Source organism: Loxodonta africana, chromosome 12 (assembly GCF_030014295.1).
Source record: "Loxodonta africana isolate mLoxAfr1 chromosome 12, mLoxAfr1.hap2, whole genome shotgun sequence".
Classification (NCBI taxonomy): Eukaryota; Metazoa; Chordata; class Mammalia; order Proboscidea; family Elephantidae; genus Loxodonta; species Loxodonta africana.
Window position 1 is genome coordinate 40,745,003 of NC_087353.1, and position 12,074 is coordinate 40,757,076.

General features: G+C 42.8%; 1 protein-coding gene across 2 annotated transcripts in view; it reads right to left on the reverse strand.

Annotated features, from left to right (window-relative positions):
* The window catches only part of OTOF (otoferlin), a 125,330-nt gene that overhangs the window by 97,837 nt on the left and 15,419 nt on the right, over positions 1-12,074 (reverse strand). For both annotated transcript variants that reach the window (XM_064295144.1, XM_064295145.1), the window contains exon 2: positions 7,478-7,536. In XM_064295144.1, the coding sequence (XP_064151214.1) occupies positions 7,478-7,536 (59 nt within the window). The remainder of the gene's footprint in view (positions 1-7,477; positions 7,537-12,074) is intronic.

The following is a 12,074-nucleotide window of genomic DNA, read 5'->3' on the forward strand; positions in this document are numbered from 1 at the left end:
CAAGATTTGTCCTTCAGCCAAAGATTAGACAGGTCTATATATAAAAAAAAAACCAAACCCGTTGCCACTGAGTCGATTCCAACTCATAGTGACCCTATATGACAGAGTAGAACTGCCCCATAGAGTTCCCAAGGAGCACCTTGTGGATTTGAACTGCTGACCTCTTGGTTAGCAGCAGCAGAACTTAAACACCATGCCACCAGGGTTTCCAAATAGGTCTATAGAGTAAACAGTAACATACATGGGAATGTGCTTTACAGTTCAATCAAGTATATGAGACTAATGGGCACAACAGCCCAAAAGCAAAGATGAGAAGGCAGAAAGGGATAGGAAAACTGAACAAATGGAAACAGGGACTCTGGGGTGGAGAAGGGAAGAGTCTTGACAAATCGCAGGGTTGGGAACCAATGTCATAAAACAATTTGTGTATTAATTGTCTAAAGAGAAACTAAGTTACTCTGTAAACTTTCACCTAGGCACAATAAAAAAAAAAAAAGAAATACATTAGCAATATAAAACAAGACAATACACAACACAGGAGAGGAAAAAAATAAAACAAGAAATAATTTTAAAAAAGAATAGTAAATTGATCAATTAAAAAAACTAAATTCATGGACTAAAATATAAATGCTAAGAGATATGGCAGCTAGAAGTAGAAGTACTGACATCTGATAATAAGTGTTACAGAGGAAAGAACAATACAAAAACTGAGTGGAAGGAATATTTGAAAAAATAACAGAAGTGGAATTTTCCAGAAGAAATGAAAGATGAAAAAGCCTTACATGAAAGATATCATGAAACAGTGCAAAGCAGGAAAGATAAGAAAAACCTTACTAGAAACATCGTAGTAAAATTCAAGAACGTAAAAACAGAAAATTATACTTTTTTTTTCCAGAGAGAAATAAATCACCCACAAAGGTACAAGAATTAGATGGCCATCAGACAACACGGAATGATATTTTTGAAGTTGTGAAGGAAAAGAATTTTGAACCTAGGATTTTACATCTAGCAAAATTCTCATTCAAATTTGAAGAAATAGGGAAACTATTTTCAGATTTACAAAGCTTTAGAAGGCATGCTACACAAAGACCCCAGATAAAAACACTTCTGGAGGAAGTACTCAGATAAGAAAAGAAGCAAATCCAGGAGATAATTCAAGAGATATGAGAAGTATATGTGATCTTGGTAAAGACTATCACTGTCTTAGAAATGAAAAAAGAAAGCTAGGGAAAATACAAGAAAAAAGAAAAAGCACATCCATAAGGACCTAGTATTAAAAATTTAATCCAGAGAATAGAAATATTAGAGGTGAGCTGAGTGGGAAGATTAAAGGGACATGAAAGGGTATTAATGTACTTGTCATGTTAGAGGGAAACTATAATTATCAATTTGTTTAAGCTATCAATAAGGATACATAAACATGAGTAAGGCTAACTGTCTTGAGAACAAAAGTAGAATGTATAATTTTAAACTAACAGAAGAAAACCTGGTATATTCAATGGAAAACAGGAAGAAGAAAAACAGAAACAAACAAACAAAAAGTACAGTAAATGGAAAAGGTAAGGTGGTGGTAGAAATAAGCCTAATAATAATAGCAATTACAATAGGTATAAATGGGTTAAACTGAACAACTAAAAGACAGAGACTCTTATATTCAGTGAGAAAATAAGATCTAAATTTACATGCCATAAGGAGACACATTCAAAGTAAAAAACAGAAATATTGAGAAGAAAAAGAAAAAGATATACCAAGAAAATTCAAATGAGATGTTTCAACAAACAGATGCAGCACTGGAGGTGCTCACTCGTCTATGCCAAGAAATATGGAAGACAGCTTTCTGGCCAACTGACTGGGAGATCCATATTTATGCCTATTCCCAAGAAAGGTGATCCAACTGAATGTGGAAATTGTAGGACAATATCACACGCAAGCAAAATTTTGCTGAAGATCGTTCAAAAATGGCTGCAGCAGTATATTGACAGGGAACTGCCAGAAATTCAGGCCCATTTCAGAAGAGGTCGTGGAACCAGGGATATCATTGCTGATGTCAGATGGATCCTGGCTGAAAGCAGAGAATACCAGAAGGATGTTTACCTGTGTTTTATTGACTATGCAAAGGCATTTGCCTGTGTAGATCAGAACAAATTATGGATAACGTTGCGAAGAATGGGAATTCCAGAACACTTAATTGTGTTCATGAGGAAACTTTACATAGATCAAGAGGCAGTTGTTCCCACAGAACAAGGGGATATTGACTGGTTTAAAGTCAGGAAAGGTGTGCACCAGGGTTGTATTCTTTCACCACACCTATTCAATCTGTATGTTGAGCAAATAATAAGAGAAGGTGGACTATATGGAGAAGAACGGGGCATCAGGATTGGAGGAAGATTCATTAACAACCTGCATTATGCAGATGACACAACCTTGCTTGCTGAAAGTGAAAAGGACTTGAAGCACTTACTAATGAAGATCAAAGACCACAGCCTTCAGTATGGATTGCACCTCAACATAAAGAAAACAAAAATCCTCACAACTGGACCAATGAGCAACGTCATGATAAACGGACAGAAGATTGACGTTGTCAAGGATTTCAGTTTACTTGGATCCACAATCAACAGCCATGGAAGCAGCAGTCAAGAAATCAAAAGACACATTGCATTGGGTAAATCTGCTGCAAAGGACCTCTTTAAGGTGTTGAAGAGCAAAGACGTCACCTTGAAGACTAAGGTCTGCCTGACCCAAGCCATGGCATTTTCAATCTCATCCTATGCATGTGAAAGCCGTACAATGAATAAAGAAGACCGAAGAATTGACGCCTTTGAATTGTGGTTTTGGCGAAGAGTATTGAATATACCATGGACTGCCAAAAGAATGAACAAATCTGTCTTAGAAGAAGTACAACCAGAATGCTCCTTAGAAGCAAGGATGGTGAGACTGCATCTTTTGAACTTTGGACATGTTGTCAGGAGAGATCAGTCCCTGGAGAAGGAAATCATGCTTGGCAAAGCACAGGGTCAGTGGAAGAGAGGAAGGCCCTCAACGAGGTGGATTGACATAGTGGCTGCAACAATGAGCTCAAGCATAACAATGATTGTGAGGATGGCGCAGGACCAGGCAGTGTTTCTTTCTATTGTGCATACGGTCTCTATGAGTAGGAACCTACTCAACCGCACCTAACAACGAAAGCAATACCAAGAAAATAAAAGACTGGAAAAAAATAAACCAGGCAAATGAACCAAAACAAAGCTGAGGTAGTATCTTAATACCTGAAAAAAAAAAAAAAATAAGGCAAAAAATATAATAAGGGACAAAGGAAGATATTATATACTGATAAAAGAAAACATACCCATTATAAACATATGTAGAGTAGAACTGCCCCATAGAGTTTCCAAGGCTGCCACATCTTTCTCCTGTGGAGCGGCTGGTGGGTTTGAACCACTGACCTTTTGGTTAGCAGCTGAGCGCTTAACCATTGCCACCAGGGCTCCTTTATAAGCATGTAGACAAGTAATAACACAACTTCAAAATACATCAAGTAATAACTTACGTAACTGCAGTGATAAATATATAAATCAACAATTATAGCTCGAGATTTTATTACAAACATTTTTGAAACTGGTAGACCAAGCAGAGGGAAAAAAAGCAGAACTGAATGATGTAATTAGTAATTTTAGGCTGTTGTGCATGTATATATAGAGAGAGCTGTACACTGAACATATTCCTTTCAAGCACAGAGGGAGCATTTATGACCACAAATTAGGCCATAGTAGAAGCTTCAATAAATTCTAAAGGATCAATACCATGCAAGCTATATTATATGATCGTAATGCAGCAAAATCAGAAATAAATAAAACAAGGAGAGCAAAAAACATTACAGGTGTTTAGAAACTAAATAACATGTTACTATATAACTCTTAGAAACCCTGGTGGGGTAGTGCTTAAGTGCTACGGCTGCTAACCAGGTGAATAGTAAAATCCTAGTACAACCATTGTATTTAGGGGCAAAACTTTAGATGCATTTGTCCCCTTTAAGATCAGGAACTCAGAAAGAATAAGGATTGGAAAGGAAGAGATAAGCACTTCTTTTTGTAGATAATAGGGTCATATACAGAAGAAACACTCAATCAGTACACAAACTATTAAAAATAATGAAACTAATAAGACAGCTCAGCAAGGTTGCCAGACTAAAAAGTGGACTTAAAAAATGAAAGTGTACCTCCATCCCAGCAATAATCAACTAAAAAATATACAAGTAAGATAGCATCCACAAGAACATCAAAACCATAATATATCTAGGAAATAATCACCAATACATAAGACTTCTACATATAAAACTTGAAAATTCTAGTAAAGGATGTGGTAGATCACCTGAACAGATGATTTAATATTGTAAGAAAATGACATCACCCTAAGACAATTTTGGAATTGTAGGTGGCGTTGTGGTAAAGCACTACAGCTGCTAACCAAAAGGTCAGCAGTTCAAATCCACCAGGCGCTCCTTGGAAACCCTACGGGGCAGTTCTACTCTGTTCTATATGCTTGCTATGAGTAGAAATGAACTCAACAGCAACAAGTTTGGTGTTTTTTTTTTTTAATTTTTTAATTCAATGCAATTACAATCAAAATTCCAGTTGGTTTTTTGAAGAACTTGATAAAAGACTTTAAAATTGGTGTGGAAGAATAAAGGTCCACAAATAGGTCAAATTTTTTGAAAAAAAGAGTAGAGACAGAATTTGCCTCACCAGATATTAAGACATACAAAAGGCCATATTAATTAAAGCAATATGGCAAGTTTAAGAATAGACAAATAGATTAATGGAATGGAATAGAGGGCTCAGACACAGAACTTAATAGACAAAAAATGGAAAAAAGACGATTGCTTAGTAAGTTGATGCCAGAAAAAGTGGCCCCTTATATGGAGAAAAATAAGAGTGGACCCCACCCGCATTGGAAACCATGTGCAAGGTGCAAGGTATAACAATACAAATAGAAAATGTAGGAGAATATATTTGTGACCTACAGGAGAGGAAGGTTTCTTAACAAAACTTGAAAACACAAACTATATGGCAAAAGTTTGATAAATTTAGTTACATTGAGACTAAAGATTTTTAGGCAATGAAGGATGCCATGAACAAAGGTAATATATAGATGATGCACTGAAAGATGATATTTTCAATATTTAAAGTCACCAAGGGGTTAATATCTAGACTATACAAAGAGGTCGCAAATCAGTAAGAAAGAGACAGCCACCCTAATATGAGAAAAGGGCGGAGAAAGTAGACAGGCAATTTACAACTTAAAACTTAAAAAAGCGACAGGCGCATTAAAAGATGCTCAAACCTGTTTGTAATCAGAGAAATGTAAATTAAAACAACAATGGTGTATCACCACCGTCGTGTGCATTGAGTCAATTCCAACTTATAGTGACTTTATAGGACAGAGTAGAACTGCCCCATAGGGCTCCTTAGGCCGTATTTCTTAGGCTACATTACAGCCAAGAAAACCTATAGGGCAGTTCTACTCTGTCCTTTAGGGTCACTAGGAGTTAAAAGGAAACCCTGGTGGCACAGTGGTTAAGTACCAGGGCTGTTAACCAAGAGGTTGGCAGTTCAAATCCGCCAGGCACTTCTTGGAAACTCTATGGGGCAGTTCTATAAGGTCGCTACGAGTCTGAATCGACTTGAAGGCAGTGGTTTTTTTTGTTTTTATGAGTTAACATCGACTCGATGGCATACGGCAACAACAACTGTCTTTATGGGAGCCGATCACCAGGCCTTTTCTCCTGCAGAGCAGCCAGTGGGTTCGAACCACAGACCTCTGGGGTAGCAGCCGAGTGCTTAACAATTGCACCACCAGGGCTCTTTATATCGCCGTTAGACTGGTAAATCAGAAAGCTGGATAGTACCAGGTAGAGGTGAGCAGGTGGGAGGCAGGATCTCCTTGCAATTCTGATGGTGCAGCTCTGGCAATGCTTGATCACCCAAAGTACATGTAACACCCTAGGAGCCAGCAACTCCAGATCCTGGAGTATGTCCCAGAGAAATGTTCACCCAAGTCCAAAGGGACATTCATAAGAATATTCATCGCATTTCTGCTGGTGGAGAGTTGGAGGCAAGCTGTGTGCCCCACACTAGGGGAGTGAGTAGATGAAATGTGTAGGGTGATCAACTCATCCCGGTTTTTTCTCGGACTGTCCCAGTTTTAGCACTGATAATCCACATCCCAGGAACGCTTTAGTTCCAGGCGAATTGGGATGGGAGATCACTCTAATATGTGTTGATGCACCCCATGGAGTACTGTGCAGCACACAGAAGTAGCAGATTAGCACAGCAACATGGAGGGAACTTAGAAAAAGTGCTCAGTGAAAAATAGTAGGAAATGAAATATATAACACAGCGCTGTTCACATAAAGTACAGCCAGAATGCTCCTTAGAAGAGAGGATGGTGGGACTTCATCCCACATACTTTGGACATGTCATCAGGAGGGACGAGTCCCTGGAGAAGGACATCATGCTTAGCAGAGAGTCAGCAACAGAGAGGAAGACCCTCAACAAATGGATTGACACAGTGGCTGCAACAATGGGGTCAAACTGCAACGATTGTGAGGATGGCGCAGGACCAGGCAGTGTTTTGTTCTGTTGTATATAGGCACCTGACAACATTTACGTAAACAAAAACTATATTCTCAAAAGACAACAATACATGTTTTGCAGGAACACATAGGAAACCAAAAGCTACACACTGAGCACATCAGAATGGTTGTGTTTGGAGAGAAAGAGTATGGGAATAAAAGAGAATAAATAAATCCATACATAGAAATAAGACTGAGGTCTTTTAGGACCAAGGAGATAAAGTGCCATAAACTGAGGTATATGATTTACTCAACCCTCTGAGGAAAAGGAAAATAAAAACTTTCTAGGGAGATACTCTGTGTGTGTGTGTGTGTCCCAGGGTCTCCATGTCAGGGAGCCCCTTGTGGCTGGGATGAAAGAGATACCCCAATGGCCCTTAGAAAAAAAGGGGTGGGGTCTGTGTAGTGTGAGACTAGCATTGCTTGAAGCCTAGGTGGGGCTAGCCTGGGTCCTCCAAAATTGCGCCAAGAAGCCCCTGGGTGGGAATTCCCTCCTCTAGCCCTGTTAGGCCCTCAGCTGATGACCCACTTTCAGATCTACAGCACCATGGGCCCTCTCTTCAGAGAGAACAGACAGGACCAGAAAGCGAAGCAGGCCGTGTTGGGCCTGGACCTCCATTCTCTGTGTCATTCGCTCTGCATTGGCCTCTCCCAGGCAGAGGCTTCCCAACACCCTCCCACCACCACCTGCCCCCAGCAAGCAGAGGAGAGACAGGAGTTCTGACCAAGCCTGTCCCCAGGGCTGGGGTTAGTGCCTGCCTTCAAGGGTCAGGGAGGGGTGCTAGTTCCCCTTTGAGCTCAGGGCTGAAGAAGAGGAACCTTGGGCTCCTCCAGAGGACATCCTACCTCATCAAAGTCAGCCACATCCTCACAGTTCTCCAGGATCCGGGAGTAGAAGGATTGTCCTGTATGGAAGAAAGAAGAATTTTTAGAGTCAGCCATCTCTAGACAACAAGCTTGGGGCCAGGAGTCACTCTTCCTCTATGTTGTAGCCACCATTAAAGCACATGAACTCAGAGAATACTTGTTATGAAGCATGGAACCTCATATCTTCTGCAGCACTCTTCCGGATGAGGCACGTTCCTGGGTAAAACCTTATTCTGATCCTCTCAGCAGCGTCATGAGGTAGGCAGGTCAAAGGCCATGAGCTCCATTTTACTGGAGAGGGCACAAGGCTGGGGAGAGGCAGACTTGGGACTAGAACCAGGTCTCTCCTCCACCATGCTGCTTCCCTGGCGGCTTTCTTGGCCTTTTCCTGCAGCCTCCCCAGCTCTGCCAGCTTGCCTGTCCCTGCTGCCCTGAGCAGAAGCTGGGGCCAGAGGCAAATGAAGGCCTTGCCTGTTGGGAGGAGGTCACAGTCCCCTTCTGTGAACATGTCTGCAGCCACACCCAGAGGCTCCTGCCCAAACCAGGCCTGGGACAAACACTTAAGCTCCAGCCTTTCTTCCCCTGTAAGCTGAGGGCCTTCACTTTTCTCCACTCTCATCTTTGAGTATTTTTTGTCAGCCTTGTTGTTGTTGTTAGGTGCTGTCAAGTTGATTTTGACTCATAGCGTCCCCAGGTGACAGAGTAGAGCTGCCCCATACAGTTTTCTAGGTTGGTGGTGCAGTGGTTAAAGCACTCAGATACTAACCAAAAGGTTGGCTGTTCGAATCCACCAGCCACTCCAGGGGAGAAAGATGTGGCAGTTTGCTTCAGTGAAGATTTACAGCCTTGGAAACCCTATAGGGCAGTTCTACTCTGTCCTACAGAGTTGCTGTGAGTCAGAATCAACTCTATGGCAGTGGGTTTGGTTTTTCGATTTCATCTTTATGGGAGTAGATAGCCAGGTTTTTCTCCCATGGAGCCTCTGGGTGGGCTCGGTAGCCACCAGGGCTCCTTAGCAGAAAGGAAGGTCTCAGGCGTTTTCCCCCTTTGCTCACAGAGAGTTTGTGGTACGGACACACATTGTCCCAGAACTGTCCCTACCCCACCTTGACATACCACTCAACAGGGCACATGCCCAAATGATAGCTAACGTAAAGCTGCCCTCTTTCCCAGGCCTGTCCAGTCAGAACTGGCCTAGGTACTGGAAGAACACAAACCAGGAGGTCTGTGGTTATCAGGAGACAGCTGAGGGCACGTTGAGGTGGAGGGGGTGGGCAATGTGTAGATGACACTGGCTTAGTTCAGTTCACTTTGAGTAACACTCCTTGGAGTCTATGATGTCCCAGGCCTTGTGCCGGGTACTTGGGATATGGGGATGGACAAAATGCACAGGATCCTGGCCCTCAGGGAGCTGACCTTCTCGTAGGTCAGAGCAGGGAACTGAAACAGGTCGCCGGTTCACTACCATACAGTATGTACCCAAGATTCAGTTTTGCGTGAGGTACAGAAAAGGTGGGTAAGTGCTGTCTTGGGGGTACGGGAGCATTGGGAAGAGGTTGTACTTTCTATGAGGGGAAACCCAGAGATAGGATGGATTTTTTAAAAAGCAAGTATTATTTAGGATTAATTTCTTATCCTCTGTCAAATCTATACCCCCTAACAAAGGTGAAAAATAGCATGTATACTAGGATGCTGTTTATAAAAATAAAACAAAAACTCAACTATCTGCATGTATTTTGCATGTACGTAGACAGAGATCTCAAACCATTACAAGCCCTGGTGGCACAGTGGTTAAGAGCTTGGCTGCTAACCAAAAGGTCATCAAACCCACTGGCTGCTCTGTGGGAGAAAGATGTGGCCATCTGTTCCGTAAAGATGAATGGCCTTGGAAACCCTTTGGGACAGTTCTACTCTGTCTTACAGGGTTGGTGTGAGTTGGAATCAACTCAAAGGCAGTGGGTAAGTAAAGTAACCCAAGCCAGTGGTCCATTTAAGGGCTACCTCAAGGCTGACTTCTATCCCATTCTGGGGGTTAGTTTGGGTTGTCACTGATGGGCGGGGCTGGGGATGCAGGAGAGGACGTGGAAAGGTTGGAGCACGCTTTAGTCTCCTCCCCACAGAAACCCTGGGAAACCCCCATAAATGTAGTAAAGGCCAAAGGGGGTTGGAGGGGAGCCCCTCAGGGCCCTCCACTGAGACTGGGCTGGGGGTGGGTAAGGAGGGGGCTCAGCAAAGCAGCCTTGTCCTCCCTGGACACCAACTTCCCTCTTCTGGCCTCAGTTGCCTCGTCTGTATAATAAAAGGGTTGGTACGGAGGTCTCGGAGTCCCTGGGTTGTGCAGAGGCACCTCAGAAGAAAGGCCTGGCCATCTGCTTTGAAAAATCAGCCATTGAAAACCCTATGGAGCAGTTCTAGTCTGATACACATGGGGTCGCCATGAGTCAGAGCTGACTCAGCTGCAACTGGTTTACAGAGGTCTCTAGGGTTTGTTGTCATTTTTTTTTATGACTCAGGGGCTAGTACCTGTTCAGTACAGGGGAGTTGGTGCCTGAGCTTTGAGCTTCTTATAATTGTTCCCACAGGTAACACACAACATAGATTGAGAATCAGGCAGAGCATATTTGTGCTTTAGGGCTTCCCCGAGGACCGGCAGCTCTGAGTAATCAAACGCTTTTTCACCCTAGAAGATCTCAATAAGCAGCAGAGCTGTGCACAAGTGTCTCCTGGAATGAAAAACTGAACAGACCAGCCAGGGAGGAAGCTGGGGAGAGTCCTCCAAGATAGTGTCAGGGTTCGACTGCACACGAAGCCACTGAGACTCACACCCTCCCTGCTTGCGTGCTTTGTTGGAGAGGATGTGAAATACAGTGAAATTAGCCACTGCAGAATTTAAACATCAGCGCTGTTTCGAAATGCAGTAAAACGCATTGGCTTGGCCCCTGGGGATTTAGACTTGGTGAATATCCTCAATTTACCTTTAGTAAGATATTTTTTTTTTTTAAGACATTAAAAAATAAAAGGTAGATACTTTGCTGAAACAAATTAAACAAAAACAGTGCACAGGCCAACTCATTTACAAAGCAGTGTCCTTTAACCAAACCCAAACCCATTGTTGTGGAGTTGATTCCAACTCACAGCGGCCCTATAGCCCCATAGGGTTTCCAAGGCTGTAAATCTTTAGGGAAGCAGACTGCCACGTCTTTCTCCCGTGGAGCAGCTGGTGGGTTCAAACTGCTGACCTTTTGGTTAGCAGCTCAGCACTTTAACCACAGTGCCACCAGGGCTCCTAAAGTGTTCTTTAGCATTGTTTAAAAGCCACTTTTTTGGAGGGTTACATACAAGCAGTGGCAGGGGTCATTCGAATGGTCCTTTTCTGTTCATTAGAATAGGCCCAGGGGACCTCCATCGCCTGTTCCAAGCTATCACTGGGGATTACTAACCCTGCGTCTTGTTTCAAGTTCATTTCCTGTTAACAACTGCTATAGTCAACACCAGTCTTGTTGACATCTCCGCTTCATTTTAAATGGCTTTCAGGCAAAACCATTTAAAATCCCAGTATTGAGTCACCTTTCTTGCCACAGGGAAGATTGAGAATAAAGCTGAAGAGGAAGAACATAGCTTCTTCCCCGCCATGGAGAGGCTCCTGTGGACAGAGCCAGGGAAGGTTAGGCAGGGAAATCGGTCAGCTTCTGCCTTCTTTCTGAGGCAGCTGCTCATGGGAGAGCTGAGCTGTTTGGCTTGAAACAAACATCTCTCTGAGTCAATAAATTGAGTTTGAATAGCAGAGTCTGTGCTCACTACGGTAATAAGTGCCATGGCATTGGATATACCTGTAGCCAGTTGGAGGGGCTCTGGAGTTCAAAGCTTAATATAAGTAACTCATACGTCATCCACCATTTTAAAATATCCACACTACAGCTATCCTCCTTAGTAAAGGATAGGGTCAGAGAAAAAGAGGGAGACCATCAGTGAGATGGATTGACACAGTGGATACAACAAGGGGCTCACACACAGCAACGATTGTGAGGATGGTGCAGGACTGGGCAACTTTGTTCTGTTGTACATAGGATTGCTATGTGTCAGAGTAGACGCAACAGAATCTAGTAGCAATATCTACTCCTAAATGATGGTGAGCTCCAGGGCTTGTTTCATGTGCAGGACAGAGTGCTGGACTTTCGTGGAATGTGACTTAAGGGCACAAAATGTCCCATGTGGACAGAATAGCGCCCTCCTCCAGACAGTTTACCCTGCTATTTTGGAAAAAAAATAGGCACGTAGGGACTCTACTGCTAGCCCTTGGACATTCATTCATTTCCACCCGCTACAAGAGGATCTTCCATTCCTGCCACCTATCAGCACTGCCATTAGGCCCTGGTGGCAGGTGTGTGTGTGGGGGGGGGAAGGTACAAAGATAGTTTGAATCTGAATGCTGCATCAAGCATCTTATTAAAGACAGGGAATGGTGAGACGTGTAAAAGGCTGTTACATAAGGCAGGATTCTGTCACGGGATGTGAAAAGCATAAAGAAAATGAGAGCACAGGAAAAGGAGAAAAGATTCTCAACTTAATGGATTAA